This window comes from Archocentrus centrarchus, chromosome 15 (assembly GCF_007364275.1).
Source record: "Archocentrus centrarchus isolate MPI-CPG fArcCen1 chromosome 15, fArcCen1, whole genome shotgun sequence".
Taxonomy (NCBI): domain Eukaryota; kingdom Metazoa; phylum Chordata; class Actinopteri; order Cichliformes; family Cichlidae; genus Archocentrus; species Archocentrus centrarchus.
The window spans coordinates 12,847,926-12,874,437 of record NC_044360.1 but is presented as its reverse complement, the minus strand read 5'-3'; the positions used below and the strand labels follow the sequence as shown (position 1 = coordinate 12,874,437).

Genomic DNA, 26,512 nt, shown 5'->3' with positions numbered 1-26,512 from the left:
ACGCCGCGCCGGCCTCTCATTATCATATCCATAATCAATCCACATTATCATAGGGGAATGTGGAATGGATGTGTGATATCTTGGTCATGCGCGCGCACACACACACACACACACACACACACACACACACACACCTAATGACATACCAAAACACAATAACATACTCTCTCACTCACATGAGCACACACTCACACACACACACACACACACACACCCTTCATTCCAAGTTGATTTGAATCATGACAGTGGCTGTCGGAACGGATTGTCTGTTCAGATTAAGAGTATGTTTCTGAGAATTAAGCAGCATTGATGGTGGTGGCATTTCAGATCCCCGCTGCAGACACAAATGCCAAAGCATCATTCTGTCACCCCCCCCCCCCCCCCCCCCCCCCCCCCCACACACACACACACACACACACACACACACACACAACCACATATATGACCACACACACACACACACACACTTAACTAGGACCCTGGGGCATTTTTAATAGAGGCGAAGTGATTCGTATGTTTTTACTCCTCTAATGAGAACAGATTGAGTGGTATTTACACTTCATCGGCTGATCTAACCACCTACACATTTCCCTCATGCTTCTGCTGCTCACTGTCCAAAACAGACATGTGGAAAGGACCAGAGCTTGGCTTTCAAACAGCGACACAACATGAACATTATCTTTGTCTCTTTGGCTCACGGTGGCAGCGTGGCAAGATAAATATGAACTGTTAAAAGAGGAAATTTTGTATCTTAAAGGAAGCTGTGTGTATTTGACTCATGCAGTAAAATGGCAAGGAAAAAGCATCTTAAACCGGATTCAAATCTCTGGCAAGCTCATTGTTCTAATGTGGGAGTGGGTTGGGGGGGGCAACTCACTGGGGATCTGAGTGTTATTTCCAAGGAAATCTTTAATATAATCAATAAATCCACATAACAAACAAACAAAAAAATTCAAACAACAAACTAATAAGGATTATATGATACAATAAAAATGAAGTGAGGCAAATGTTGGAGGTTAAAACTTAAATCATACACTACTCATACAATTAGAGGACCTGAAGAAGATATAAAACGTTAATTAACTCAGTGGGATAATATTCAGTGAAGGGAGACTCTTCCCAGGTGGTCAAGATAAATAGGCTGAGGAATAGGAACTTAAAGCACTTCAAAGACAAAGGATACCACTGATTTAGCATTTCACTCTTACAAAAAATGTAGGAGAAAAATGTAAAAAAAAAAAAAAAGAAAAGAAAAAGTTTTTTCTTTTTCTATTTCATGCATTTTATTTCAATTATTTTGAAAACATGCTGCTTGCAATAACCCAAAGAAAGATAGTTTGGTTGGAGTGTCAGGTGTGTTATGCTTATAATGTCTTATATAGACTTCAAAATGAATGAGTACCATGCTGGAGTTGTCTATTACTTCTCAAGATCTGTGAGCAAGCTTTGATTAAAGTTAGAGTTAAATATGAATACTTTCTTGTGTATTTTTATACTTCAGTAACTTGAGTACTGGACTACTCCATTGTTTCCTTTCAGGGGAGTTTAAGCACAATAGCTGATGTATGAATTAAACCCGTGACCTTCCTGTTGCGAGACAAAGTCACTTCCCACCAATTCATCTTGCAGTGGTATTGTAGTGGGTATGGTAAAATGAAAAATGTAATTAAACTGAAACCTAGCATTGAAGTTTATAGGTGCAAAGCTTTCCTCTAGGCTGGCATATTACTCATCAGGTCCTTGTTTATACCTTTGTGGAAAGTTAACCGAGTCCATCATATATCAGTGAATCTATAAGCCTATCAGATGGTGGCTAAAAGTTGCAAAGCCCTGCCCTGGGAGGTTAGAACCGAACATTTTACTACCTATTAAACACTTAAAGGTGGGAATTTACAACATGAATCAGCTCTCCTCAACACTAATGGCTTTATCGGTGTATTTTCTACAGATGGAGAAAGAGTGTCGTGACATTTCTTTTTGCCAAGGAAAAGGCCATACTCAGCAGGAGTTATCAAAGGCAAAAAGTAAAAAGTTCGAGTTAGCTATCTCTCTCTCTCTCTCTCTCTCTCTCTCTTCCCCTGGAGATACTCATGTTAAGCATAATTAAGCAGATTTGATTAGCATCAAGCCTGGCTTCCTCTCTTGACTTTTAATGAATGTAAATCTACCATCTACATCCTAAAGATTAATTTCTGCCAATTAAAAAACACAAGAGGGCTTATTCGAGAGAGGTGGGGGGGTGGGGAGGAAAAGGAGTGTTAAAGTCCTTTGAGTTGGCGTACAGTCAGAGTTTTATCCTCTTCCCCCTTGTCTTATGGTGAGATGGTCTCTGGAGATCTGTGTCTCTCTCTCCCTCTCGACCAAGATCATTATCAACACAATGTTCCGTGAAAGCCACTTTGAAAGGACTGCAAGCTCCATATGTAAATGATGGAAGTGTGTGTGTGTGTGTGTGTGTGTGTGTGTGTGTGTGTGTGTGTGTGTGTGTGTGTGTGTGTGTGTGTGTGTGTGTGGTGGGGACTGGATAAGTAATCAGTACAGGGAACAGGTAAAGGGGTCAATTTGTCAAGCCAAGGTTACTGGCCCCTGCATGAGCTCTTGTACAGCCTCTGTTCATTTATAATAGAGAACAGGTGCAACATAAATTACCTTCATTTTTTTAAAAGTTTTTTTATCCACCTGTAGTGACACTATCAAATTGGATATCGATGGCATGGTATTTTCCCCTTTATTTAATTTTTTTTAAATTCTCAGATAGATAGATCAATAGAGCTAAATAAATATTAAAAATTTTCTTTTTGTTGTTGTTGCAAGACTTCATCAATTTACCTGTTAAAAAACTTGGCATAAAGGTCAAATACTACTCAGAATCTTGCAAACCACTTATACTAACTGTTTGATTTGATATATTAGAGTCAGGTGTTTATGACTTGTATTTTATTCTAAGCACTCTGCTTGTAATAATCAGATTTTATAAAGTCTCTCTGACGTTTGGACATGAAAAACATATTCTCTCAGGAAAAGCACTGCAGTAATTAACATTTTTTTTCTGAGGATAAAATAATTAGTATACCAAAATATGTTATAGGAAGATTAAACTACATTAATACAGAGATTTAAATGTTATAGAGCTGGAGATTGCGTGCTACAGACATCAGAGGCGTTAATATTTAGGTGTCGTTTCGTTAGGCGTTCATAAATAGGCTTATCCAAAGTTTATGTAGGCTAATCTTTGCTCTCTCCCTCTCCTCTCTCTGATCGCGTCTCTCACTCTCTAAGAATAAGTCCAGGCTCCTCCTCTTTATGTTAATGTGACAGTAGCATCTCCAGCTCTGAGACAAGCCTCCGCTCATTCTGATTCAAGTATGTGATCTGTTTTTCCACACGCGGACCCAGTCTGCTCTTCTTTCGTCCCCCTCTCCTCCTCGGCGCACTCTATGCGCAGTTCACACTCTCCAAAGCTTTCGCGTGTGTTCGGCCAAGTTACTTTCTTAAATAGTTGACTTTGAAGTTTACTTCTTTTCCAGTCCTTGGTCATGACAACTATGGCAGCTCCTGCTCCTCCGGCTCTGCTGCCCGCCGCTCCACTCGGGCACCACCCGGCGCCAAGTTCCGTCTCTCCGGCCACCAACTCCCCGCCACCTGCGGCCACCTCTGCCGCTTCTTCCCCGGCTCCTCCGGTGGCGCACCCGGCGCTGCTCCACCAGTTCAGGGCGGACCTCTTACTGCCGAACGGGACGCCGCTAAAGACCGGAGCTCCGGTGTCCAGCAGTGCTAAGCCCGTGTACGCCACTGCGTCGCCCGTAGAGAGCACGCCGCAGAACAACGAGTGCAAACTGGTGGAGGTGAAAGGTGCCAAGCTGGCCTCGTTCACGGTTAAAGACAGGGAGCTCATCTGCTTGCCTCAGGCTTTCGATGTGTTTCTCAAGCACCTGGTCGGCGGGCTACACACCGTTTACACCAAGCTGAAACGGCTGGACATTACCCCGGTGGTGTGCAACGTGGAGCAGGTCCGGGTGCTTCGGGGGCTGGGGGCCATCCAGCCCGGGGTGAACCGGTGCAAACTTATCTCCAGGCAGGACTTTGAGACGCTCTACAACGACTGTACCAACGCAAGGTGAGTCGGGTGCCGGTGAGAGAAGAGGGAAGGCGGGGGGTGACAGTGTGATGGAGGGTTACCCAGCTCATTTTTTTTTTTTTTTTTGGGGGGGGGGGGGGGGGGGGGGGGGGGGGGGGGGGTGCAGCAGGTGGGGTTAGCAGGTAGGTACAAGAGATCCAAAGCCAAAAGAGTAAATATATAGGATTTGGAGGACCAAACAGCATATGATGAAAAGGGTTACAAAAATCTACATAACATTGTAAATTCCAGTATTACTAATGACCTTATGCTATTTTTATACTTTAGACTGTCAAAATAGTGTGTCTGTAATATTTCAAAACTTATCTGTGCGCATTTATATGATTTCACTAAATTAAAAACAAGCTCAGTTTTTCTTAAAGATGCTGTATAAGGGAAAATAAGTATTTCATATGTAAAGTTTTCTTAGCTTGTATTAGAGGTTGTGTTTGATTTGATAATGACTGACTTGGGTCCAGTTAACCCCTTCTTATTTACCACATTACTGCTGCTAGGGCTGTTACTAATTACCATTTTTATGGATGATAAACATTGTGATGGTGATTATGGTGTTGATGATAATGAATTTTAGTAATCCTTATGAGAAAAACACTCTTAAAAGTTTCTCATGTTATCTGGGAGTGTTATCTCTCTCTCTCTCTCTGACATCCACACACACAGTACTTCCCTTTCTCTCTGACACACTCACACTTGCACACATTGAATGTGACACTGTCATTCTGAGAAATTGATTCTTCACAGAAATTAATTAATTTTCATTTGGCCCCAAGCGGCAGCTTAAATCAGAACAAGCTCACTCACTCACTCACTGATCCCTTTACTCTCTCCCTCCTTCTCTCTGCCTCCCTCTCTCCATCCCTCTCTCTCTCTCTTCCTTCTTAATAACTTGCTGTCTTATCATATCAACACTCTTTAGCCCTGAGCATCAGAACAGAGGAGATGATTAAATGAATTCTCGGTATTTATGATGCGATTATGTAAATTAGCCTGTTTTGCAGAACTCTGATGGTGACCAACTACATGGGTCATCAATCCAGTGTGCAGCAGATATGTTTGGATAAAGGGGCTAAATTGGCTGGGATTTGTGGTTTCCTGGTGCCTCAGTCTGCTGTTGTGCAGACCACATGCTCATAACAGCATGAGTTTGAATCCAGAGCAGTGTGGATTAGTCTTAGTTTGGGGAATTTATATTGTTTGATGGTTAATCCTAGCTCCTTGGAGCATGAATGATCCAATTTACACCTGCCATTAAATGCAGATGGAGAATGCATCTAGATGTGCACAGATAAGCACCAAAATAAAGATTTTGCAATGTATAAATTACTATTTCAATTCTTTGTTTCCTGTTTGTAGGTCAGATCATTCTGGTGTTTTGATATGCCCCCCCCCCCCCCTTTTTTTTTTTTTATCTTTAAGCTGTTTTGGTTTTTAATTCCAAGTGTGGGGTGTTAAGACAAGATTTGACTTGTTGAGCAAGCCCAGAAAAACTCCAAAAAGAAGCAAACTATTGTGAGAATCAGCTTCCAGCTTTACGTGCGTGGATTAACACCTGCGCTTAAGCATTTGCGGCCCTCCAACCAAGACAAAATCCAGATGCATCTTCTGGCTGCTTTGGGATTTCTTCTATGTCTGGTGTTAATGGGAACGATGTTATACAACCCCCGAAAATACACATACTCTGCCGTCTCTAATTATCCACATCACACTCAAACAGCCTTTACTTAATGAGATCTTAAAACATCACTCGTCTGAAATCTTCAAACAACTTCTGTGATTCTTTGTCTGAAGGCTTCGAGTGTGCTGCGGTAGCCATTAGTATCAGCTCCCCTGCATTAGAAGTTTCTAAGTAATCCCTGGTGTGGATGGATCGACATACAGTAGCAGGTAAAAAAGTGAAACTCGAGACGGTTGTTGTTAAAGGTTTCTGACTAAACTGAAAAGTTTCAAGAACATTTCAGAGATTATGATGATACAGCTTTCCGACTGTGTCAAGGCTGACTGAGGTTTCTGTTACTGATTAAGACAGCCATCACTTATTATTTTCCAGTTCACTACAGTCAGACAGGCTTGGGGAAAAATAGCAGCCCAGTCTGATAGTTTAACAAGACTAACAGAATGTTTTACATGGCTTTCTTTCTGATAGTTATTCTCTGGGCTGTTTGTTTATTCGTTGGTTCTTTTTTAAGATTAAAATGAAATATTTTTGAAGCAGTGGTTACGGAAATGTCCTCTGTTTACCATTGTTTTTCCTTCTTCTCTTTGTCTCAATCTTAACCCCTGCTGTGCGTACACACACACACACACACACACACACACACACACACACACACACACACACCCTGACCACTGACTCATCAAGCCATTGCCTTCACCCTCACTCAAAGCCTAGTTGTAATTCATGCATAGGTGGCACACAAACACACCACTTTCTGTTAATACGCACACACACACAAACTCACATGGTCACGCCTGTGTGTTTGCTGGCTTTGCTGCTAAATGACATTAGTTCCACAGTGAGAACATGGCGTGTAGGAGGCAACCTGATCCTCCATCCTTTTCTTTCTCCCTGACAAAGGAACAGTTTCATTCTCTGTTAGTGATACACATCAAATGGCTCACTCAGGTCAGAGTGTGCATGTGCATATATTTTACAGATGCCCTATATGTATTCACTGTGCAGCCAACCCTCCCTCCCACATCATACATAAAAGTAGAACAATGTGGTGAGGAACAAGACCTCGTTTTTGACTTATGTTAATAACAACACAGGATTTCACACACCTGAAAAGTAGTAATATGTATTTTATAAGTAATGGTATTATAAGTTTGCAGAATGTAGTACATATTTATTTTATTTACATAGATACATTTTTTTAACTTGCCACCTGATTTGGAGCATGCAGTTAGTTTTTCTTTGCCCTCATATTTGCATTAAGATTCTTGCCTCCAGCCCAATATAAGGAGGTGAAAGTAACTGTGTTCGAACTGTGCAAAGCATTGAAAAATGACAGTTAAAAAAATTCATTGGCAATTTTTCCAGAAAAAGTCCATATTACAGATAACAACTAGACAGATAGCAGTTTTCAGAGGACCTAATTTCTTCCAAAGAAATAGTCCCTATTAAAACTGCTGATAATGTGTTATTTTGATGAACCAGAGTACCAAGGTCACATTTTCTTGGGAGATATTGCTGAAAGAAGGCCTTTTTTTTAATAGCTTGAGCAAAATTCCATTTCCATTCCACAAATATATTTGGACGGAAACAGTTTTTTTTTTTTTTTTTTTTTAATTTCTTTTTCCTTTTTGTAATTTTCAGCTCACATTCACACGCCTTTCCTTGCACCTCAAACAGCAGGGGACATCAGCGAAAGCAGAGTCAAATACATGAAGCAGGTGTTAATGTTACTCAAACTCGAATCAAACGATGAATGATAAATGAGACCCAGTGGTATGTAGAGTACAACAAAAGCGGCCTCTTTGTGTTTCTCAACTTGGCGGTGTCGAGCCAGCGTTGTGTGTGTGCATGGGAAGGTGGACTCCTCAAAGCTGAGCCCCACTGCCTTGCCATAACTCACTGTCAAAGTCAGCAGTGTTGGGATGAAGGGGAGGAGGGCTGTGTGTATGTTCATGTGTGCTCGAGTGTCTGTGTTAGGCTGGGGTGGTTAGCTCAACTTTAACCTCAGCACTCTTTTGATGTTTTATAGAGACGAGGACGGTGAAGATAGAGAGGGCCTCCGTGTCTTGCACTGTGACAGGTTTTAATGGAGTACACATACTTCTCAAACACACAGACACACTCAGTCTCGACATCGTCTTGACCATGGAATGTGGGAGAGGAATGTGAGGCGGTATCAGTTTAGGAGATCAGATTTTTTGCAATGATCAAACGTCCTCAAAGTCAAGCCCCACTCTGTGTGTGTGTGTGTGTGTGTGTGTGTGTGTGTGTGTGTGTGTGTTTTGTCCTGCCTGCTTCTTTCATGACATCATCACGCAGGTTTTCCTAATAACAATGGCTCATAAAGCTTTTTCAGCCCTCGATTTGAGAGGAAGATCGCAACATCAATCTTTCCCTGCCTTCTGTAACCACCAACATAAGTCTTCCTGCGTACAGCAGCGACATTATGATTTATCAAACCGGACCGTGACGGCGAATACAAACCCATGTGATAAACACAGATTGAAAGGATGGGAGCATGGGAGCTGTAAAGCGCCTCTAATATATTCAAAACAAAATCTTGTTTGAGCAAGTTCTCTTTTTTTCTTCCCTCTCTCTCTCTCTCTCTCTCTCTCCCCACACACATACATATAAAAACACACACACGCACACACAGCTGCTACCTATCACCACCTCAGTCCCTTCAAGCTAGTAGCTGTTTCACTGTTCCACTGTTTTGACTGTAACACTTCCTCTTCTTTCATTACTTTTCTCTTTCCCGTGTGTGTGTGTGTGTGTGTGTGTGTGTGTGTGTGTGTGTGTGTGTGTGTTACTGAGGAGAGAGATCTGTCATCTTTGTTGTGTTTTGTTTCTGTTCCACCTGCACTAAGCTCCAGCTGCCATGTTTGGCGTTTCATGTTTCAGGTAACACACACACACACACACTAAGCTTGGAGGGCAAAACTCAATGTACAGAGTATCTCTCTTTAAAAAAAAAAAAAAAAAACTGTGTGTGTTTGTGCGTCTATATGTGTGTATGTGTGTGTGGCCAGAGCGTTGGCATGAGGGAGGACGTCTGGGTGAGATTTTAATTAAAGTTTGAGACAAAGAGGTCATAAGCCATACACCCCTCCTCTACACACACACACACACAATGAACTGTTTTCTCTCTTCCCCCTCCTCTCTCTCATTCCATCCCCTCAGCTTGATGACTTTTCCATGAAAGGCTTTTTCATTAATCCTACCTCAGGGAACCGGTGCTCTCCAACCACACACACACAAACACACATATGCACACACGCAAAAACACGCTTGCACAACACACACACATAGACCTCCCTCCACGGGTCACTTTGATGTATCAACGCACTTGCAGACTAAACACAAAATTAGGTTTGAGTTCCTTATGCCCCCTAAAATGCAACATATACAAAGGCGCGCGCGCACACACACACACACACACACACACACCCATCAACACAGACACACAGAGGCCATTAATTAGTGTGTGCAAATAAACAGTAGTAAGGGAAAGGGAAGCGGCTGCAGTAAAAACCAACCACAGTCTTTTGGTCTCTGTGTATTTTACCCCCCCCCCCCCCCCCCCCCCCCCCCCCACACACACACACACACACACACACACACACACACACACACACACACACACACTGATGTTCACTATTGCGTTTGCGTGTGTACACGTTTGTTTGTGTGTTCATTTAAGGTGTTTCAACATCAGTTGCACTGGAACTTTGTTACATTACCTTCAAACCTGAGTCCTAAAAATACATTTCCTGCTTTTGTTAAGCCCAGTGTGCTGCTCTATATGGACTGCAAAAGAATATTGTTTGTAATTTGAATGCAGCACCCCCCACCACAACCACCACCACCACCTGCACAAGAACTGCACACACTTTCTCACACACATATTTCCAACTTTATCCCATTCACACACCTCTGCTGTACGTCTTTCATGTTGTGTGCGTGGGTAGGTGAATCTACCTGAGTGTGTCTACATGCTTTGTGTGTCTCTCACTGTCTGCGTGTCTGAGTGTGTATGTGTGTGTGTGATATCTGATGTCAGCTGTCACATCCCAGTCGGTCTGGGCCCATAATAAGAGACAATAATAACAACTCATTAAAACCGAGGGCAGGAACTGTGGAGCTCATCGGCTCATCAAATTAACCTTTGAACACTTCATACACACGCGCGCGCACACACAAACCCATACGCGACCCCGCACATGCACACACGCACATTCCGATGTGCACGCACACCCACACACTCACACACAACCTACCTGTTTTTCTCCCACAGTTAGTGACTACACAATCTTTCTCTCTGTCTTTTTGTCTCTCTCCATCTCCCCCCCTCTCAGCCAGTGGGTGTGTCAACAGGGGATTGGTCCTTTCTGCTGTGTAATTGATGAATTATATGCAATATGCAAATGAGGCGCCATTAATCTCCTGACTGACAGCTTCGTTTATGGGGCCTTAATGACGGCTGGATTAGATTCTAATTAAAATCTGCTCAAAGACACCCCACGCTAGGAAGCTGCTGCTGCTAGTCTATCTCTTCCCTTTTTTTTTTTACTCTTTCCCACCTTTTTTCACTGTCTCAAACTCTCCCTCTTATTCGCCTTTTCCTCTCACTTTACACTCGTCATTCCCTGCATCTCCTGTTTCAACTTTTCAGCTGTTCTTCTTGTTTCTTTAGCTCTCAGTCACTCCGTCTTCATCTCCTCTTGATTCCCTCGCTGTCTTTTAATATCACACACACACAAAAGCACATAGGCACAGTTACCCACAGACTCATGTTATGTCAGGTTGCTATGAAAGGAGATGAGGTACGCTGGTTGTCATTAAGCCTGATGTGGCCCGTGTCATTTCCCCTGTCAGGACATTCACACCGTTTAGTCAGAGCCAAAGTGATGTCTGACAGCTTTTCACATACTTCCTCCAAGATTGATTGAGCATGCCCGGCTCAATCAAACCACACGCGCTCGCACACAAACACAAGAATCCGAGTGAATCTGCTTGTAGTCACAGTGTTTATTGAGGAACATTTGTGACATGGCAGGAAAAAAAAAAAGGACTGAATGAGGGAAGGATTGAAGGAGGAAGGAGGAAAGCAAACACATTTAATAAGCAAACAAATGAATGAGTAAGCTGAACAGTAATGAGGTGCTTTATTGATGCCATAGGGAAACTCGTTTTTTGCTTGCTCGTATCCACAGGGAGGTCAGATTTGCTGTACAGCAGCCTTCCTGGAACCGGTCAGGTTTCAGTGTTTTGCTTGTTGACACTTCAGCAGGATCAGAGGTTTACAGGCTGAAGGACACTTTCTTTAACTGGGCCACCCATCTCAGTCTCGGCATGAAAAAGGGACTAAGTGGGTAAAGTATTAAAGTACCTAATTATTGATGCATGCTTGTGTTTTCCGCCTGCAGTTCAAGGCCTGGACGACCGCCCAAGAGGCTGCAGAGTGCGACAGAGGGCGGGACTCACCACATGCTGTCTCACAGTGGTCTGATGCATGCTGGGATCATGCCTCCCGCAGGTGACCACCCAGACCTCCACACACACACACACACACACATACAGAGCGTATTTACTGTAGAAACAATATCACAAATGTGCATGAACACAGTAAACTATTGTGATACTGTGTGTCTTAAATTACCAGTCTGCCATCACGTGCAGTGCAGGGCAGGTTCTGTAGAAAAAGAAGTGGTTTCTTTTGTTGTACATAAATCTTTTACTTTGTTTCAGTATCACAATAGATTTTTATTTATTTTATACTTTCACCCTGTTTGAGTGGCTGTGACAGATTAATAATCCATATTTTCTGATTCTGGTCTACCATAGGCTAATCACAATGCTACAAAAAATAGTCCTGGTAAGGATCCTGATGTGTCCCCTCAGTCTGGATATTAATAAAATGAAGTTACTGCATGTTGAAAAAGATGATTTGTCTAAGACGATCAAAGGAGCAGCACACGTGTAGTCAAACCTTCATCAGTGACGATGAGTGAACATTTGGTCCGACCACCTGGGCTTTCAGAAACATAAATAGAGCATAAATAGAAAGGAATATACATATATTAATTTAAAAAAATGCCTGAAAAAAATTGAATGACTGACACATATGAAGTTATGTGACGTTGCAGTGCAAAGTGAAAATGTAAATAAAAAAAAAAATGCATTAAGCAATACACACAGTATATTTTATTTCTGTTCATTGATAATTTAACTTGATTTTAAATGCAAATAAAATCTATGGCTGCCTTTTTTTTTAAGCTTTGTTCATTTTAGAAAGTTAGTTGTCGGTTATCATACAGTGATGTATCTTTGGAAAACACAACTGCTATTTCATGTGCTGAGAAAATTACTTTAGTACAAGTTTGTAGCTTAGTTATGTAGCTGCTAAAGTTCTTTTTAATTAAAATCAGACTTAAATATTTGAGTAAACAAAACTAATATTAAAGTTTTCATTACAAAGAGAAGAAATCCTCTTTAAACCTCTAAATGGTGCCTTTTACACAAATTTTCCTGATGTCAGGGTTTGCCCTTCTTGACCCTCACTGCTAAAGTCACTGTACAAATCCCTCTTTAGTCTCCATGTTTTACAGAGTGACATGGTGATACACTGTGGCTTCAGAGAAGAGTAGCTGTCAGCAAAGTTCAAAAGCTGTCCTTGTTTCAGCTTTCAGAAAGTGAAAGCAGTGATCTGGCAACCAGCTGAGTTATCCCATCAGTTTCAAGAAAGAACAGGTTGCTTCTGCAGAACGGGGCGGGTTTTACCATTTTTCCAAGCAGACCCCCATGATGGCACATTTTTACCTCTCATCAATAGTATGAGGAGGTGGGGTTCTGGGAGGTGACCGCTGTGTTGATTAATAAAATTAGCATACGCACTGCTGACACATGAGAAACAACTCATAACTTGCAAGCTTGGTCTTTTTTTTTTCTTGAATTATAAGTGCAGAGTCCCCTGTTAAGCCCTCTATTGAGCTGGGTTAGAATCCTAATCTTTAGACCTCTGAAACCTCTTTAAAATTCATTTTATAATTGAAGTATATATGTGTTTAGTTTGGGACTGTAAAATGTCCAGTTCTACAGGCATTATTTGTGCCTTTCAGTGTGAATCAGGATTTAGGATCATTTTTAAGTGTTTATAAAATATTGTGCCAGATGTGCGATCTGAAACTGCATGTTTTTACATTTATAATTTGACTTTCTAAGAACAGTCTGCTAAAGGCCATAGTGCTGCTTGTTTAAGTCACAAACAGGTTTGTGTTTGAGTCCCTTTTGCTGTGTGTGTGTGTGTGTGTGTGTGTGTGTGTGTTGCACAAAGAAAGGGAGAAAAGTAATTGTTGGCACCTCACAGCTCTCAAAGTTGCCCTTGGCTTTGTGCTCTTCACTGCAACCTGATCTTTTCATTCCCCGCCTCAAAAGAAGCCATTTTCTATTAGCCTCCGCTTCCTCTCACTGTTCAAAGGTGCTTGAGTGTGTATGTGTATTTGTGTGTGAGCGCGCACGCGTTGTGTCTGTGTGAGCGTTCAAGAGCATCTTTCTCAGTGGGAAAAAAGAGTCTTTTTCCACCAAAGGAGAGGGCACGGCGGCAATGTCAGTGCTACTGATTAGAACTGGCCACATGAGAGGGGAGAAGGAGACAGAGAGAGGGAGGACATTTGAGCGTAAAAGGCAGGGGAAAATCTTTGATGTGATCCTCCTTAGTCTCTTTTTCTCGCCCTCGTGTACTCGCACATACACACATGCAGCACAGTGGCTTATGTCCAGCTGTGATGCTGACATTTGAAAAGGTAACGTAAGGAGAGGGGAAGGGAGGAGAGAAGGGGAGAGGGCAGGAGAGAGAAGGAGAGCAGATGAGAAGAAAAAGGAACGATTTGTTGTGGCTGTCGACGTCTTCAGCTGTTCACCTCAGACGCCCACCGTCTGATGGAAACCAAGAAAACCACTCGGCAGCTCACTTTGTTGCAGATGTTTAGATGTATCGAAGACCAGGAAATTAAGACTTATGGTCTGTTTGCATTTCCTCTGCGGTGTTTGCACAGTTGTGTGGTTTGCCTGAACTTTAATAATTCACCGTGTTTGTCTGTATTAGTACAAGACATATTTAATTTTCTATTTTAAAGGGTGCTCTGAGGGTCAGACTACCTTCTGAGGTTCAACACACAAATTAAAATGTGGCTCAGCACCACTGCCGCATTTTGTCACTCTCTATTACACATTATCCAAAAGTGCACAACCCCCATTAGAAAGTATCGTCACATTTTGTCTTGTGCTTCTAATTTGTACAGATTAAAGAAGTACATTCTGGATGAAAGGTGGAGCTGCGGCTACCGTTGAGTGTTGTCCTATGTGCTGTGCTGTGGGATGTGATATCCCTGTGTGGGAGAGATGAATGTCTTGGCTTGTTCCTATCACTGCTGATTCCCTGGCAGACTAAATGGCCAGTGCAGCGGTGCAGTCAGAATGAATGGCTGGCCCCTGTCCTCCTATGACAACCTCCTGCCTACCCACTGCTCTAATCCTCCACCAGGGGCCATTGATCTGGCTCTTATTGATTCTTTTGCTTTCTTTCTTTCCCTCTTTTTTTTTTCTTCGTCTCCGTATCTGTCTCTCTCTCAGATCTGTCTGCCCTGGCCAAAAAGATCAAGCTGGAGGCAATGGCCGGTTACCACAGCAACCAACAACATGGCGGGCCAAACGGAGAAAACGGCGACCACAACCCCGGGCTGGGTGAGTCTCATCCATTTTTGTGTGTGTTTGTGAGTGTGTGTGTGTGTGTGTGCGAAATGTTTAATTACGACCTGCATAACACATTGCACTGTTGAACACATCTGTGATGCCAAGTCAATACAACTTGAGCAGCTGTGTTTATGAACCAGGCTGATTAAAACCAGGATGTGACATCACCTCTGCAGCCTGTATGTTTCCTTTGAGAGACAGTGAGTAGAAAAACAAACAACAGCAAGATCTTGAAATGAAATTCAAAAAAGGATTGAGTGAGGTAATCCAAACACTATAAAAATCACTGACTATGTGTTTTTTTTTTCTTTTCCCAGCTTGTAATAAATGACTATAAAGCTGACTATTTTCTCCAGCTTGGATTAGTTTGCATATTTGTGGCACTCAATAAGATTCAGGAATAATTTCCTGAAAAACACAGTTGGTCATCTGCTCTGTAGCCTCAAAACATTGCCGGCAAATCATTAGTACTTATTAGTCATCCCATCAAGAGAGTGTCTGCTCAGACCAGCGATGTTAGTCACACTCAACATGACTGAGATTTGTGTTTGTCATAATGAGAGAAGTTAAATCAGGATTTTACAGGGAAAAAAAAAAGAGTCTTGCCTTCTAGAGTTGACAAAGCAGTAAGTTCTCATTGACAGCTTGCCCCTGGAAAGCATTGAATCACCCCCTTATTTATTTATTCATTTTTATCAAATCCCTTTTGGCTGCTCACTGCATGTTCAAATATACTTTTTTTTTAGTCATATGTTAGTAAAACCTGCTCCCTTCACGGCGCCCATCCTTGGCTTTGCAGCGAGGGAGACCAGCCAGCAGATCTGGAGCATCGGCGCACGATTGTAACCACACAGGGATGATAGAGAGATGAATAAGATGAGAGGCTGAAGCCAAATCAATAGTCTTCTCTCTAATTCACTATCCTGAATGCAAACGACAAACGCTGGACAATCGATGGCGGGATGGACGCACGCGTGTGCGCAAACACGGACATGCACACACACACACACACACACACACACGGACGCATACACACGCATACACACACAAACAACTCGGACGCACCACCCCCTACTGTTATCGACAGGTTAAAGCGACATCAGCGTGTTTAGACAGATGATGGGGCTTATGGAGGTCTGTGTGGAATATGCTATCAACCAGGGACACACACATACACACATATTTAACATGTGGAGCACACCACAAGGCTTTAGGATAGATGTATCCTAAAAAATGTGCTTAAATCACTGTATGTTTAAACCCACTCTTACTCTTTTTTTTTTGTTGTTGTTGTTGTTGCTTTGTGTGTAGTGTTCTTGTGTCTGTAAACAATCCCAGCATTAAGCATTGTTTACCATTGCATACACTCAGTTATGACTGCCAGCATCTGTGCGCAGTTAGATGGCATGGTTACCACGAGCCATTATAAACCTGTAAAGCTTAATCACTGTTAATGATAGAGTCAAGTGGAAACACACACACATACTCAAATAGCACAGGCATACATACACACATAAGCACAATGCGTTTTTTCCATACCGCCACCCACGGCCTTATGGGAAGGATAGGCCCCTACCAGAGCTTTAACCACTACAAAGGCAATCTCAGATTACACACACGCACACACTCACAAATGCTGAGTGTGACACCTTATGGGCTGGGGAAGAGCAGGGAGCAGCCATTTCTGCATTTAACAAGATCTTCTGGGAAATTTACAGTAACTGTGTGTTTACAGTAATGGTTTGTTTGGATAAACATAAGAGAGGCACTTTGACTTTTGATGTTTTTTAATGAAACATAAGAGAAAGTGATGGGAGGGCAGAGAGAGTAAAGAGAGGGAATAAAACAAGAGTTAAGATGAGGGCTAGAGTGAGAGTGAAGATGAAATTTGTAGAGGCAGGTGGGGTTGGGGGGGTTGGGGGGGGGGGGGGGTGACAAAAGTGGAGTGCTGGTTTCTAACCAAGGCTTAATATTTTGAGTTGGCTGCTGGTTGATTGTTGTAGCATCTGGTTATTCAGCTCCATTCAGACAGATCTTTTGTTTGGATTGGTTTCTGCTTTGGGCAAGTGAGAGACTAATCTGCCAAATGCACAAAGCACTGCACATATGTCCAGTGAGCCCAACTCATAAAGTCAACGCCTCACCCTTTATTTCTTAGTTTGCCTTTTTCATTTCTTTCTCTCCCTTTTTTTCCTTTCTTCCTTTTTCTCCCTTTATTTGTTCTATTTCATCTCTCTTCTTTGGTTAGCCTTTTTTTTTTTTTTTTGTTTCCATGCACTCGTTCTATTATTTGTGACAATTGTGCGGAATAGAGTCCAAGATTTTTTCCTTTGTGTTTATAATTACCCAGCGTGCATTGCTGGCCCAGCACCAGGACTGCCATCAGCTTCTTTTGTTCCACTTCCTCCCTGTGTTTCTTTTGTTTTTGTTTTTCCTTTTATTAAATGATAAATATTTATGTCATTTTCTACCCCTCCCCCCCAACAGGATTGTTTGCTTCATGAATAGAAGGACTGCAACAACCCACTAGGGTGCTGTGGAGAGTAAGGATTTTCTTTAAAGATAGTGGATGCTTGTCTTAAAGAGAAGAGTGTGAACGACAGATTGGCCAAGATAATAAGAGTTTAGTTTCAACTGCTGAAAACGTGTTAATTTATGGTAAAGAACACCAGGGCACTGAAAGAAAAGTTATGTGTTTTTCCTTTATTCCAGCAGGGCTGAATTTGTATGTTTGCAGATGGCGCTCACGAAACATCTTGAGGCCATCACAGCCTTTGAGAAACACTACTCATTACAGCACCACCATGTCTCCCTCTGCTCCCGTTTCTCATATTCTCGCTCATCATTTTCCACACATATTTTCAAGTTGTGATTTAGAAGCAGAGCAGTCATCCAGGTAATACAACAAAGAGGAGCGACACCGGTGTCCAGATTCGCTCTTGCCATGAGAGATGCTGTGGGTTTTCAGTTCAGTAAACATGGGATTGAACATAGGAAGGCCTTTAAGATGCGATGGGTAAAAACAGCTGAAGGAAAAATGAAAGAAGCCCCGCATCAACGAAGGCCCGGCCTGGTCTGACTTACTGTATGAAAAGAAGCTGACTTACTCTGTCTTGTTCTTCTTTTTTTATTATTCTATTCTACTCCAGTTCTTGAGCAGTTGCCCTTCATGATGATGTCACATCCTCTGATCCCTGCCAGCCTGGCGCCAGCCTCCGTTTCCATGGCGATGGGCCAGATGAACCGACAGAGCATGCTGGCCAGCATGGCCAACGTGGCGCATCTCCACGCCAACCCCCCTGCCAGGGCTCCCACCTCCGTCATTAAGGTGAACTCAGAGTCCCATCAGCCCGGTGGATCTGACCATGAGCCAGTAATCGCCTGAGTCCGCGTGATGCTCGAGAAAGAAATCAGAGTTTAAGAGACATTTACACCCAATTGTTGTTTCAAAATGAAATGCTTGCTAGAACAAATTTCTCCAAGTTGCTTTTAACATCCCAAGACATAGTTCATATCTCTTCACCTTCTAGATGATTTAATCTTTCTATCCTTTACGTGCTGAATTAGGAATCAAGTTATGGATCGCTACCAGAATGTAATTAGTTGTTTCTTGGCTTCAGGTCAATCCAATATCTATTTATGCATTTTTAGGATGTGCTGCATATCAACAGAAAATGCAACCCTCTCGGCCAACTTGATGACTTTGCTTAAAAATAAACTCCTATGTGTAATTAAAAAAATTGAACCTGCAAAAAAAAAAAAATAATTAAAGTTAGAAAAGATTATACAACCACACATAAAAATATTGACAAGTCCTTCAACACAGTTCCGATAGTGCCTCCTCTCATAATGTTAAAAAAGCATGGTTTTTCAGATGTTGGACTGATTCCTAAAGATGGCTTTAAAGGCCTAAGAGTAGCTGTAGGAAAAAGCTTCAGACTTTCTGAATTTTCTTCATTGTTTTTGTAGTCTTTTGTAGAGTAAAGTTTCATTTTTGCAAGCTTTGTGCAGTAAGCATTGTTTATTAGCCATAATTTCGGTTTTCAGACTATGTGCCATTTTGTTGTTGCTTAGGAGCGAGTGCGTGACAGCCCATCCCCTTCTCCCTCACTGGAGGAAGCTCAGATGTCGTCCAATCACAGCAGCAGTGTGTCAAGTTCACCGTCTCACACAGAACGTATTGCAGAAACAACGCGTATGTACTTGCCTGTGTGATCTACACACAGTACGGTGGCATGTTCAAGCTGTCTCAAAAATAAATTATTTTTTCTCTATAACAATACCTGTACGGAATGAGTTAATTATCTTTTCTACTTTATACGATTTCTCTCCAGATCCGGTCCACGACGGCCTGTCGTCAAGTCACAGCGTGTTGGGTCATTCTCCTGGTTTGGTGCAGGGGGCCAGAGATACAGATGTGACTTCAGTGGAATACAACAAGGAGAACAAGAGGAACCACACTGACAGAGGTAAGACACAATCATAGTTTATATTCATGCAGTTTAAATCCCAAACTTAAAGGGTTTTTGTGTGTATGTGTGTGTGTGTCTTACATTACTCAACCTTATTGAATGAGAAAGTTGACCTCACTGCATAGGTCAATTTATTGCTGCTTTCTGAGAATTTATTGTTACAGTCATTAATCATTTAATAATTACGAATGATTATTTCTCAGACAAATCAATTGCCTTTGAAAAAGGTCTGTCAGTGCAGAACAACAAGCATTCAGTTTCCTTCCAGTTCACCTTCATCCACAGTGTGTCATCATTTAAAGGCGATTTAAACACCTTTGTCACCTGTGTGAGAGTTTCTCATTCATTATTTATTTTTAAAGAAAGAGGGTTCAACAAGAAAGAAATCAGTATCTCAGTCACAGGTCAATGAGCATTCACCGTCTTACCCTTTCTCTCCACTTCCTCTCCTCCTTGCTGTCAGTGGCCCCCCAGGCTCCCTGCGGGGAGCAAAGACAAATAATTCTGCAAAACAGGACTCCATTAGACCAGGAAGCGGTGTTACATTAGTGAGCCATTTGCTGGGCCGCGGTCTAACGAGCCAGGCGGCCTCCCGCGCTCTCAGCTGGACCTCATCTGCATAACGACTGCCTCCCTGTCGTTAGGGCCTGCGTTGCCACGGCGCTGCAACGTCAGTTGTTTGGTTCTCTCTGTCAGGGAGGTTTGCATTAGCTTAATGAGGACTGCTCAAGGACAAACAGTCAGCAGAAATCTACTGTGAGAGAAAAGAGAGAGGGCGAGATTGTTTGTATGTGAGTTTGTACGTGTGCGCACGCATGTAAATGTATTCTAATACTGAATCGCATTATTCAGTAATTGAATCTAAAAATCACAAAGGCTGCCCAGGTAAGGTTTCTGATGCTGTCAGGTGTCTGGCCATATTGACAAAGCGGTGATGGCACCAACAACGTGAACACCATGCATCACGCGTTGCATTTATGCGATTGATTTTCAATTGATTTTCCTGCATGCAAATGAAACGCTTGTGCATTTACTGGATTGCAAACTTTTGTATTTGACCTAGAACATCACAGGATAGGTTTATAGTGGATTGAGCAGAGTTTCAAAGAGCACTTCAGGGCTGTCATTCTGTCAATCCATTGTATGATAATCTGTGTGTGTGTATGCAGGTCCGTTTTTGGCTGTGTGTGCTGTTTCAGTGGTCTTTGAACAACGTATCCATGCAGCAAAGATCAGAGGCCATCCCTGACACCTCACTCCCATTAACCAAACATCAGCAAAATTTTATTCTCTCACTGTCTCTCTCTTTTGCTCCCCCTCCCTTTTCTCTTCCGCTGACTGGCAGTCTTCACGTGGTGAAGTTCATTAGCCCTGGGGACGGGTGGGAGAGGAATAAGAGAGGGGGAAAAAGAGAGATGAAGTTGGGAGAAAAGAGAAAAACAGACAGTGACCTTGGTTAGGGAGATGGGTAAATGATCAAACAAGCTGGCAGCTGTGTATGTGTATGCCAGACCTATGTGTGAGTGTGAGGTAAAGTAGGCGTAAAACTGTAACTCAATAAAGGATCAGTCACATCCAAGGAGCCTGGGGAGCCCACGCTGCTGACTGCGCACTTCAGCGCCTTCGAATTTGTGTGTGTGTGTCTGTATGTGAGCCACAGGAGTGTAGTTGGATGCCCTCCGCTGAGCTCGCCAGCACCTGCTAATTACCTTTCTCTACAGAGCAATGCTTTTAGCAAGAAAGAGGGAGAAAGGGGGGGGGGGTATTGCTTCTCATCTGTGAAACACCTTGAATGTGACAGTTGCCAAGACGTGAGGCCGAGGCAGAGTGGGGAAGGTGGGTGGATTTGGAGCAGAAGATGCTGTGGTCAGCTAAGTGGAGAAAACACTGTCATTTGTCACAGACAGAGAAAACTGCCAGATATCACAACGCACGTTCACACTCGTCTCTGCTCCAATAACTGCCGAACTCCCGGGACGTCTTCGTCCTCAGTGGCTCACAAGACCGTAAACGCATAAAGTGAGCAACTGCCTGATGCAGGAGGGGGGAAAAAAGTGCAGGAATGGCTAATCTTCATATCCCTCTCTGTCACAAATAGGGAACACGCAGTTCTCAGGTTTACAAACAGATGGTCATCCATAATGCAGGTTCTTAGCTGGTTTTATGGGAGATGTCAAGCTGTGGTGCATTATCAATAGGCAGACTGCCATCTAATAAAGGGTAACCACATTTTTAAAACCCCAAACCAGGACGTTTGTGCATGTGTGCACGCACTTGCGCACAGTAATTAGTGTAAACACCTATTTGCTGTTGGGCTTGATATGTTTACAAGAAACTAAGTAAATTTATTAGTGAGCTAGAAATTTGTGCTGCACTTTGATTACATATTGTTTGCAGGAATGAGGATTTCTTTGTCGATTTTAAACAAATATTAACATCTTGGAAACGGTGTTATACTAATCATGAAAATGCATGCATTTGTTAAAGAGACAGTGGTCAGGCAAATGTTTAAAACAGGAAAAGTTTGTAAATTAGTTTATCAAATGTGCATACCACTTTTCACAAGTGTATCTTTTGGAAGTGAAATTTTTAAGATAAAAAATGGGAGGAAAAAAAATCAGAAAACTAAGAAAAACTAATCAATTTTTTTTGTTTGCATTTTATATGTGTACATTGTTTCAATCTCTGAGTCTTTGCAATGTAAGCTCTCAGTTAAAAGCCTTTGCTTTTATAATAAATATAAAATACACTTTTTCAACTATTTAAAATGATCAACTGTCAAAATTCACTTTCTAGCTTTTTCCAGAGGTGTCTGTTGTCTCTTAGTGGATCAAAACTATATTAGGGTAAATAGTGTATCAATTATCATGATAAATATAAACGTGTAAATTAAAAGTCTCACATTTATTGGCCTTTCTTTTTTTTCTCAAAGTGGGATTTACCACGGTCACAAATTTAGTTTTCTTGCTCTAATAATTTTATTATTGATCCTTCACATAATGAAATGATGGCACCCTATGTGTGACTTTGTAAGAGTGTGTGAAGGTGAAGTAGAGCAAGTAAGCCATAGGCTCACTGTGGTAAACTGATTCAGTTAGATGTGCATCAGCTTTGCTGACTAGACATCAAACTGTCTCTCTTCCCTCTAGATAACACATCCTTGGCCACTCAGACAACCAGGGAGAGCTGTGATAGACAAGTCTACCAGAAACCCCCATCAGGCAGGGAGGGCTGTGAGAGGGTTTCTTACTCTGCAGGACAGAAGCTCCCAGCAGGTCTTCACCACACTCCCTTCATCTTCCCGGAAGGCTTGTCCTCCATAGAGACCCTGCTCACGAACATCCAGGTGAGGCTCTGCTGGGGCTTTATTGTATTATTATACTCTAAGATGAATAGGAAGAGAGATGAGCCACTCTTTGGGATTTCCTGAAATGGTAAATAGCAGACATTTAGGATATGCGGTAATTCAAATGGGCGTGTGCTGACCTGCTTCTCAGATTTTATGTCTTTGTTATAGCATAGTCACAATAAAAGCCTTCTCTTGTTGGGTTTTCAGTGGGAAAAAAATGAACCTCATCCGATCCTGAAGTGATGGCAGTTAAAAGGCTAGCATGTTTATGTGCATTTTTTTCCAATTCAGTAATTATAACCAAATATAATCATACACAAAAATTTGGCCCAAAGAAGAGCCAGATTCATTGATTGTTTGTTTTTATTTTTTAAATTGAAGAGAATTTTTATGTTCAGATATAATATAATTTGAGTCTTTAATGTTTAGATACACACTGTCTTGTTAAATATGTATTAAAAAGGTTTAGGTGGTGAAGCAAGGGTTTGCTTTTTTTTTTTTTTTAACTGTCTGTGGAAGACAGATTTCTCTTCTGGCTTTTGCTCTGTGTGTAACCTGTTGATGTGTGCCTGTGTGTCTCCAAGCAGGGTCTACTGAGGGTTGCCATAGAGAATGCCAGGGCACAGGAGAAGCAGGACCAGCTGGAGAGGACCGAGCTGAAGATGGAACTGGTCCGAGAAAGGGAGCTCAGAGAGACCTTGGAGAGACAGCTCAGCATGGAACAGAAAAACAGAGGTAGACTGCATCACATACAGATGAGGTAGAAACAACTGTCAGTGCTAAACTCTAGATTTTGTCCCTGGAAATTATTCTAGTTGGCAAGTGTTAATTGAAGTGTTACATTTTTGCCTTTGTGAATTTATTAACTCTGGCATGGTGTGGATTTTAACATCAAAGCACTGACAAAATCTGCTGTGCAGCTAAACAAGAGTGGTCTAATCCACTTCTAAAGCTGACAGGACGTCCATTATTGAGAAAATCAGATAAGGAAGTGAGGACACCTACTGTATATTACCCCTCAAAGCATCTGCAGAGGTGAATTAGACTGAAGTTGGCAGTCTGCTACAAACTAAATCAAGTTTGGCAAGTTTACAAAAGCGTCGTATACAACACGGTCAGAACAAATTCCAATCAAGGACAGTTTGGTTGATGAGGACACACCAGGTGGGGAAGCATGCAACTTGTGGTGCAAAAAGTGACCACAAAACTAAAAGAGCTGCATGATATTGCATACCTGTTGCTGGTGATCTTGAGCAAATGCAGAGTATACTGTACTTTAATAGTATTACTGTGACTCAGGAGCATGTTGACCTCACTTCCTGAGTAAACAAAAAACCATCAAAGACCCATAAGATCTCTTGCTGCAAATATCTAGTGAGGTCAGAAAGCATCCAACATCGGGTGCAAGTCAAGTATTAAAATATAGAACTATGTGAAAATTTTTATTGCAAAGAAGTGAATACTTTTTCTGACATCCTTTGACACCCTGGGCCATCTGCTCATTCCATTCTTCCTCTTTTTTTCTTAAGTTCTTATCCAGAAACGCCTGAAGAAGGAAAAGAGGAGTAAAAGGAGACTACAGGAGGCCTTGGAAGAGGAGGTCAAACTCCGTGATCAGGCAGAGCACAGTCTCCTGCACACTGCCAACACACACACAGGTACAGAATCTGTTTTGACTCAAAATTTATCTTAAAGTTACTAAATCCACTGCAATTCTTATTTTCACATCAAATATTGCCCAGGTTTTCACTGCAATTTAGCCTTGACTGTTCATTAGCCTCTAATTAAGTGTCTTTATTAATTAATGGCCAAGCTACAGGCCATCAATCATCAGCAGCCCCTCCCCACACAGAGCCTGTGACCCAGGACTCGGATGGAAACAACCAGAATGACAGCAGGGTGGACACTAAGGCAACAGTACAAGGTACAAGTGTCCAGATAACAAAGGCTGCTTCCTCAGTATGTAGAGGTGAAAACAGGCTTCATATTGTCACCATTAAAAAATGCTGCACAAAAGCTGTCACTGCTTTAATGTTCTGTCACCAAATGACAACTTAAAGGTGATTGCGCTTAATACAGGGAATAGAAATGTTCTTATTTGGTAGAAAAGCATTAAACTTTGATTTTGAACAGTGTGGGAATAATTTGCTTAGCATTAACGGCTATAAACTGATGTAATGTTCCCAAGAAATACATACATGTAACAACCAGGGATTTATTTAGCTGCTATTGACCAAGCTGGGGCAACAGATTTCTTTATTTCAAATACTTTCTGCTTTTTGATGCTTAACTGACCGGTCTACTGGAAGGGTTTTCAAAGATTTCACAGGGAGACCACTCCTGAGACACTGAACAGAATGAAATGAAGCATGAGGCAGTTCTCTGAGGTTGTCGGTTTAATGGAGACAGGCGTTTAATATATTTATTTTGCCACCTTTATTGTCTTCGTAGGGATAGATTAATGAGAAAATCCCACATGTAACATCTTAAACAGACAGAAAAAGAAATGTCCATGATCTCTAGCTCGGCCTCATCAAAAGAGTGCATGGTTTCAGCCCACCTCTGCTCCGCGCTGTGCCAAGACCGCCATACCAAACAGCGTGCTTGTTCAAAAGCAATTTTTAATTGAATGTCAGTGAAGCAAGAAGAGAACTGGCCACTAATTAATGGCTGTCTTAATTGTCCTCATGACGAGTTTGTTTGGACATCATTTGCATAATTAACACCCAGTAATAAATCATTTAAAGGGGAATTGTCTGTCAGACAGCAGGGCAGGATGTGCTTCCTTTGTGCCAGGAAGTTTTATCGCCAAAAATGGAGATCAGCGGCCGAAAAACACTTTCAACTAAGCTTTAATAATGTTCTTTTGTTAATGATCTTTGCTCATGAATGTATAGGACCTTCTCGGTATTTAAATGAGCGAATGAATTGGATGCAGCATTGTGCCTTTTACTGTTAGAATAATGCTTGTCGAGTCTGAAATTGACTAATGTTATTGTGCAGAAATTTTATCCATCATTTTTATTCTTTGTTGTTGGTTTCAGAGGGCAGAGTGTTTCTGCAAACCACTGGGATGTACTGAAGAGGGTGGATGGATGGATGGATGGATGGAAGGAAGAACAGAGGGATGAAGATTCTTCAGTCATGAGAAATACAATCGACAGGCATGCTCAGTCGCACAGTGGCATCTCCGCCTCCCCAAGAGGACTCCCCTACATTTCAAGAGTGACATTTGAACTTTCCCATTGTTCTCGTTTAATTTATTGCATTTATCACCAAATTCTCAGCCGTAGTGGGAAAAGTACTGATGTTGTGTTTGACTGTGTTTCTTTCGATCAAGGTTTTTAGATCCTAGATGAAGATGACCATAGTTGTTTTTTGTCAGTGCAGTTTATCTCGACACAAGTGATGGATATAACTTGTAACAGAGTTGTGTACATATATATAGTCATCATTTTTGTTATTTCTTTAAAAAAAAAAAATCCCATAATGGCATGTTGTACAGTCAGGAAATGACTTGTATTGTGTATGTTATGCAGTAGTGCAGTTTGACAATACAAACAATACAAATCCTTTTTATTAAATTGTGTCATTGCTTCTTTCTTTGTTTCACGAGTGCAGTCTCTGAGAGCATTTCTCATTGAATCGTTTGTGGTCTTGATTTCTCAAATGTGGATTTATATTAAAGCTTTTATAATAGTAAAACCTGTAAAAAGTTGTCTTGAGTGGAAGAAGGGATGGTCCATGTGCTTGCATTGTGTGGGTCTGGAGATTGACCTGGCATTGATTCTTGCACAGTCCTTAAAAACATCCACGTAAGTATTGATGGTGGCAACTAGGGTCACATGTGAGCTGTTGATTAATGAAGCATGCTGAAAATGCACAATATTTCTAATTAATCTTAAGACAATAATTAGTAGAGGGCACATTTTTTGTTAAATTTGTTAAAGATAAATTGACAGCAACTTCTGCAAAAAAAAATTTTTTTTTTAATGGCTATTTTATGGTCTTAGCCTTGCAGGAGACAGAGCCATCAAACTAATGAATAGGATTTTTTTTTTTTTTTTACTCATTTTAGATTGGCTTGTAAATGTCTGATAATATAAATCAAGTTCAATTTGCAG

The 26,512-nt window shown here is 41.7% G+C and overlaps 1 protein-coding gene across 2 annotated transcripts; it reads left to right on the top strand.

Moving 5' to 3' along the window:
- The first annotated feature begins 3,348 nt into the window (after positions 1–3,348).
- On the top strand, positions 3,349–25,866 carry dachc (dachshund c). Of its 2 annotated transcripts, none has more exons than XM_030748207.1 (11): positions 3,349–4,117; positions 11,243–11,352; positions 14,448–14,558; positions 17,717–17,895; positions 18,642–18,762; positions 18,902–19,036; positions 22,189–22,385; positions 22,976–23,123; positions 23,918–24,046; positions 24,202–24,312; positions 25,433–25,866. In XM_030748207.1, exons 1-11 carry the CDS (start codon positions 3,537–3,539, stop codon positions 25,468–25,470), a joined length of 1,860 nt encoding a protein of 619 aa, XP_030604067.1. In that variant the 5' UTR covers positions 3,349–3,536; the 3' UTR covers positions 25,471–25,866. The 2 variants fall into 2 exon arrangements, with proteins under 2 accessions (XP_030604067.1, XP_030604066.1); XM_030748206.1 differs by having other exon boundaries at positions 22,973–23,123.
- Positions 25,867–26,512: the final 646 nt, after the last annotated feature.

Bases quoted from the DNA above. Each gene is read 5' to 3' on its own strand.
- dachc (XM_030748206.1), top strand. From the start codon at position 3,537: ATGACAACTATGGCAGCTCCTGCTCCTCCGGCTCTGCTGCCCGCCGCT. The intron at 11,353-14,447 runs GTGACCACCCAG...TCTCTCTCTCAG, and splicing joins TGGGATCATGCCTCCCGCAG to ATCTGTCTGCCCTGGCCAAA. The intron at 14,559-17,716 runs GTGAGTCTCATC...ATTCTACTCCAG, and splicing joins CGACCACAACCCCGGGCTGG to TTCTTGAGCAGTTGCCCTTC.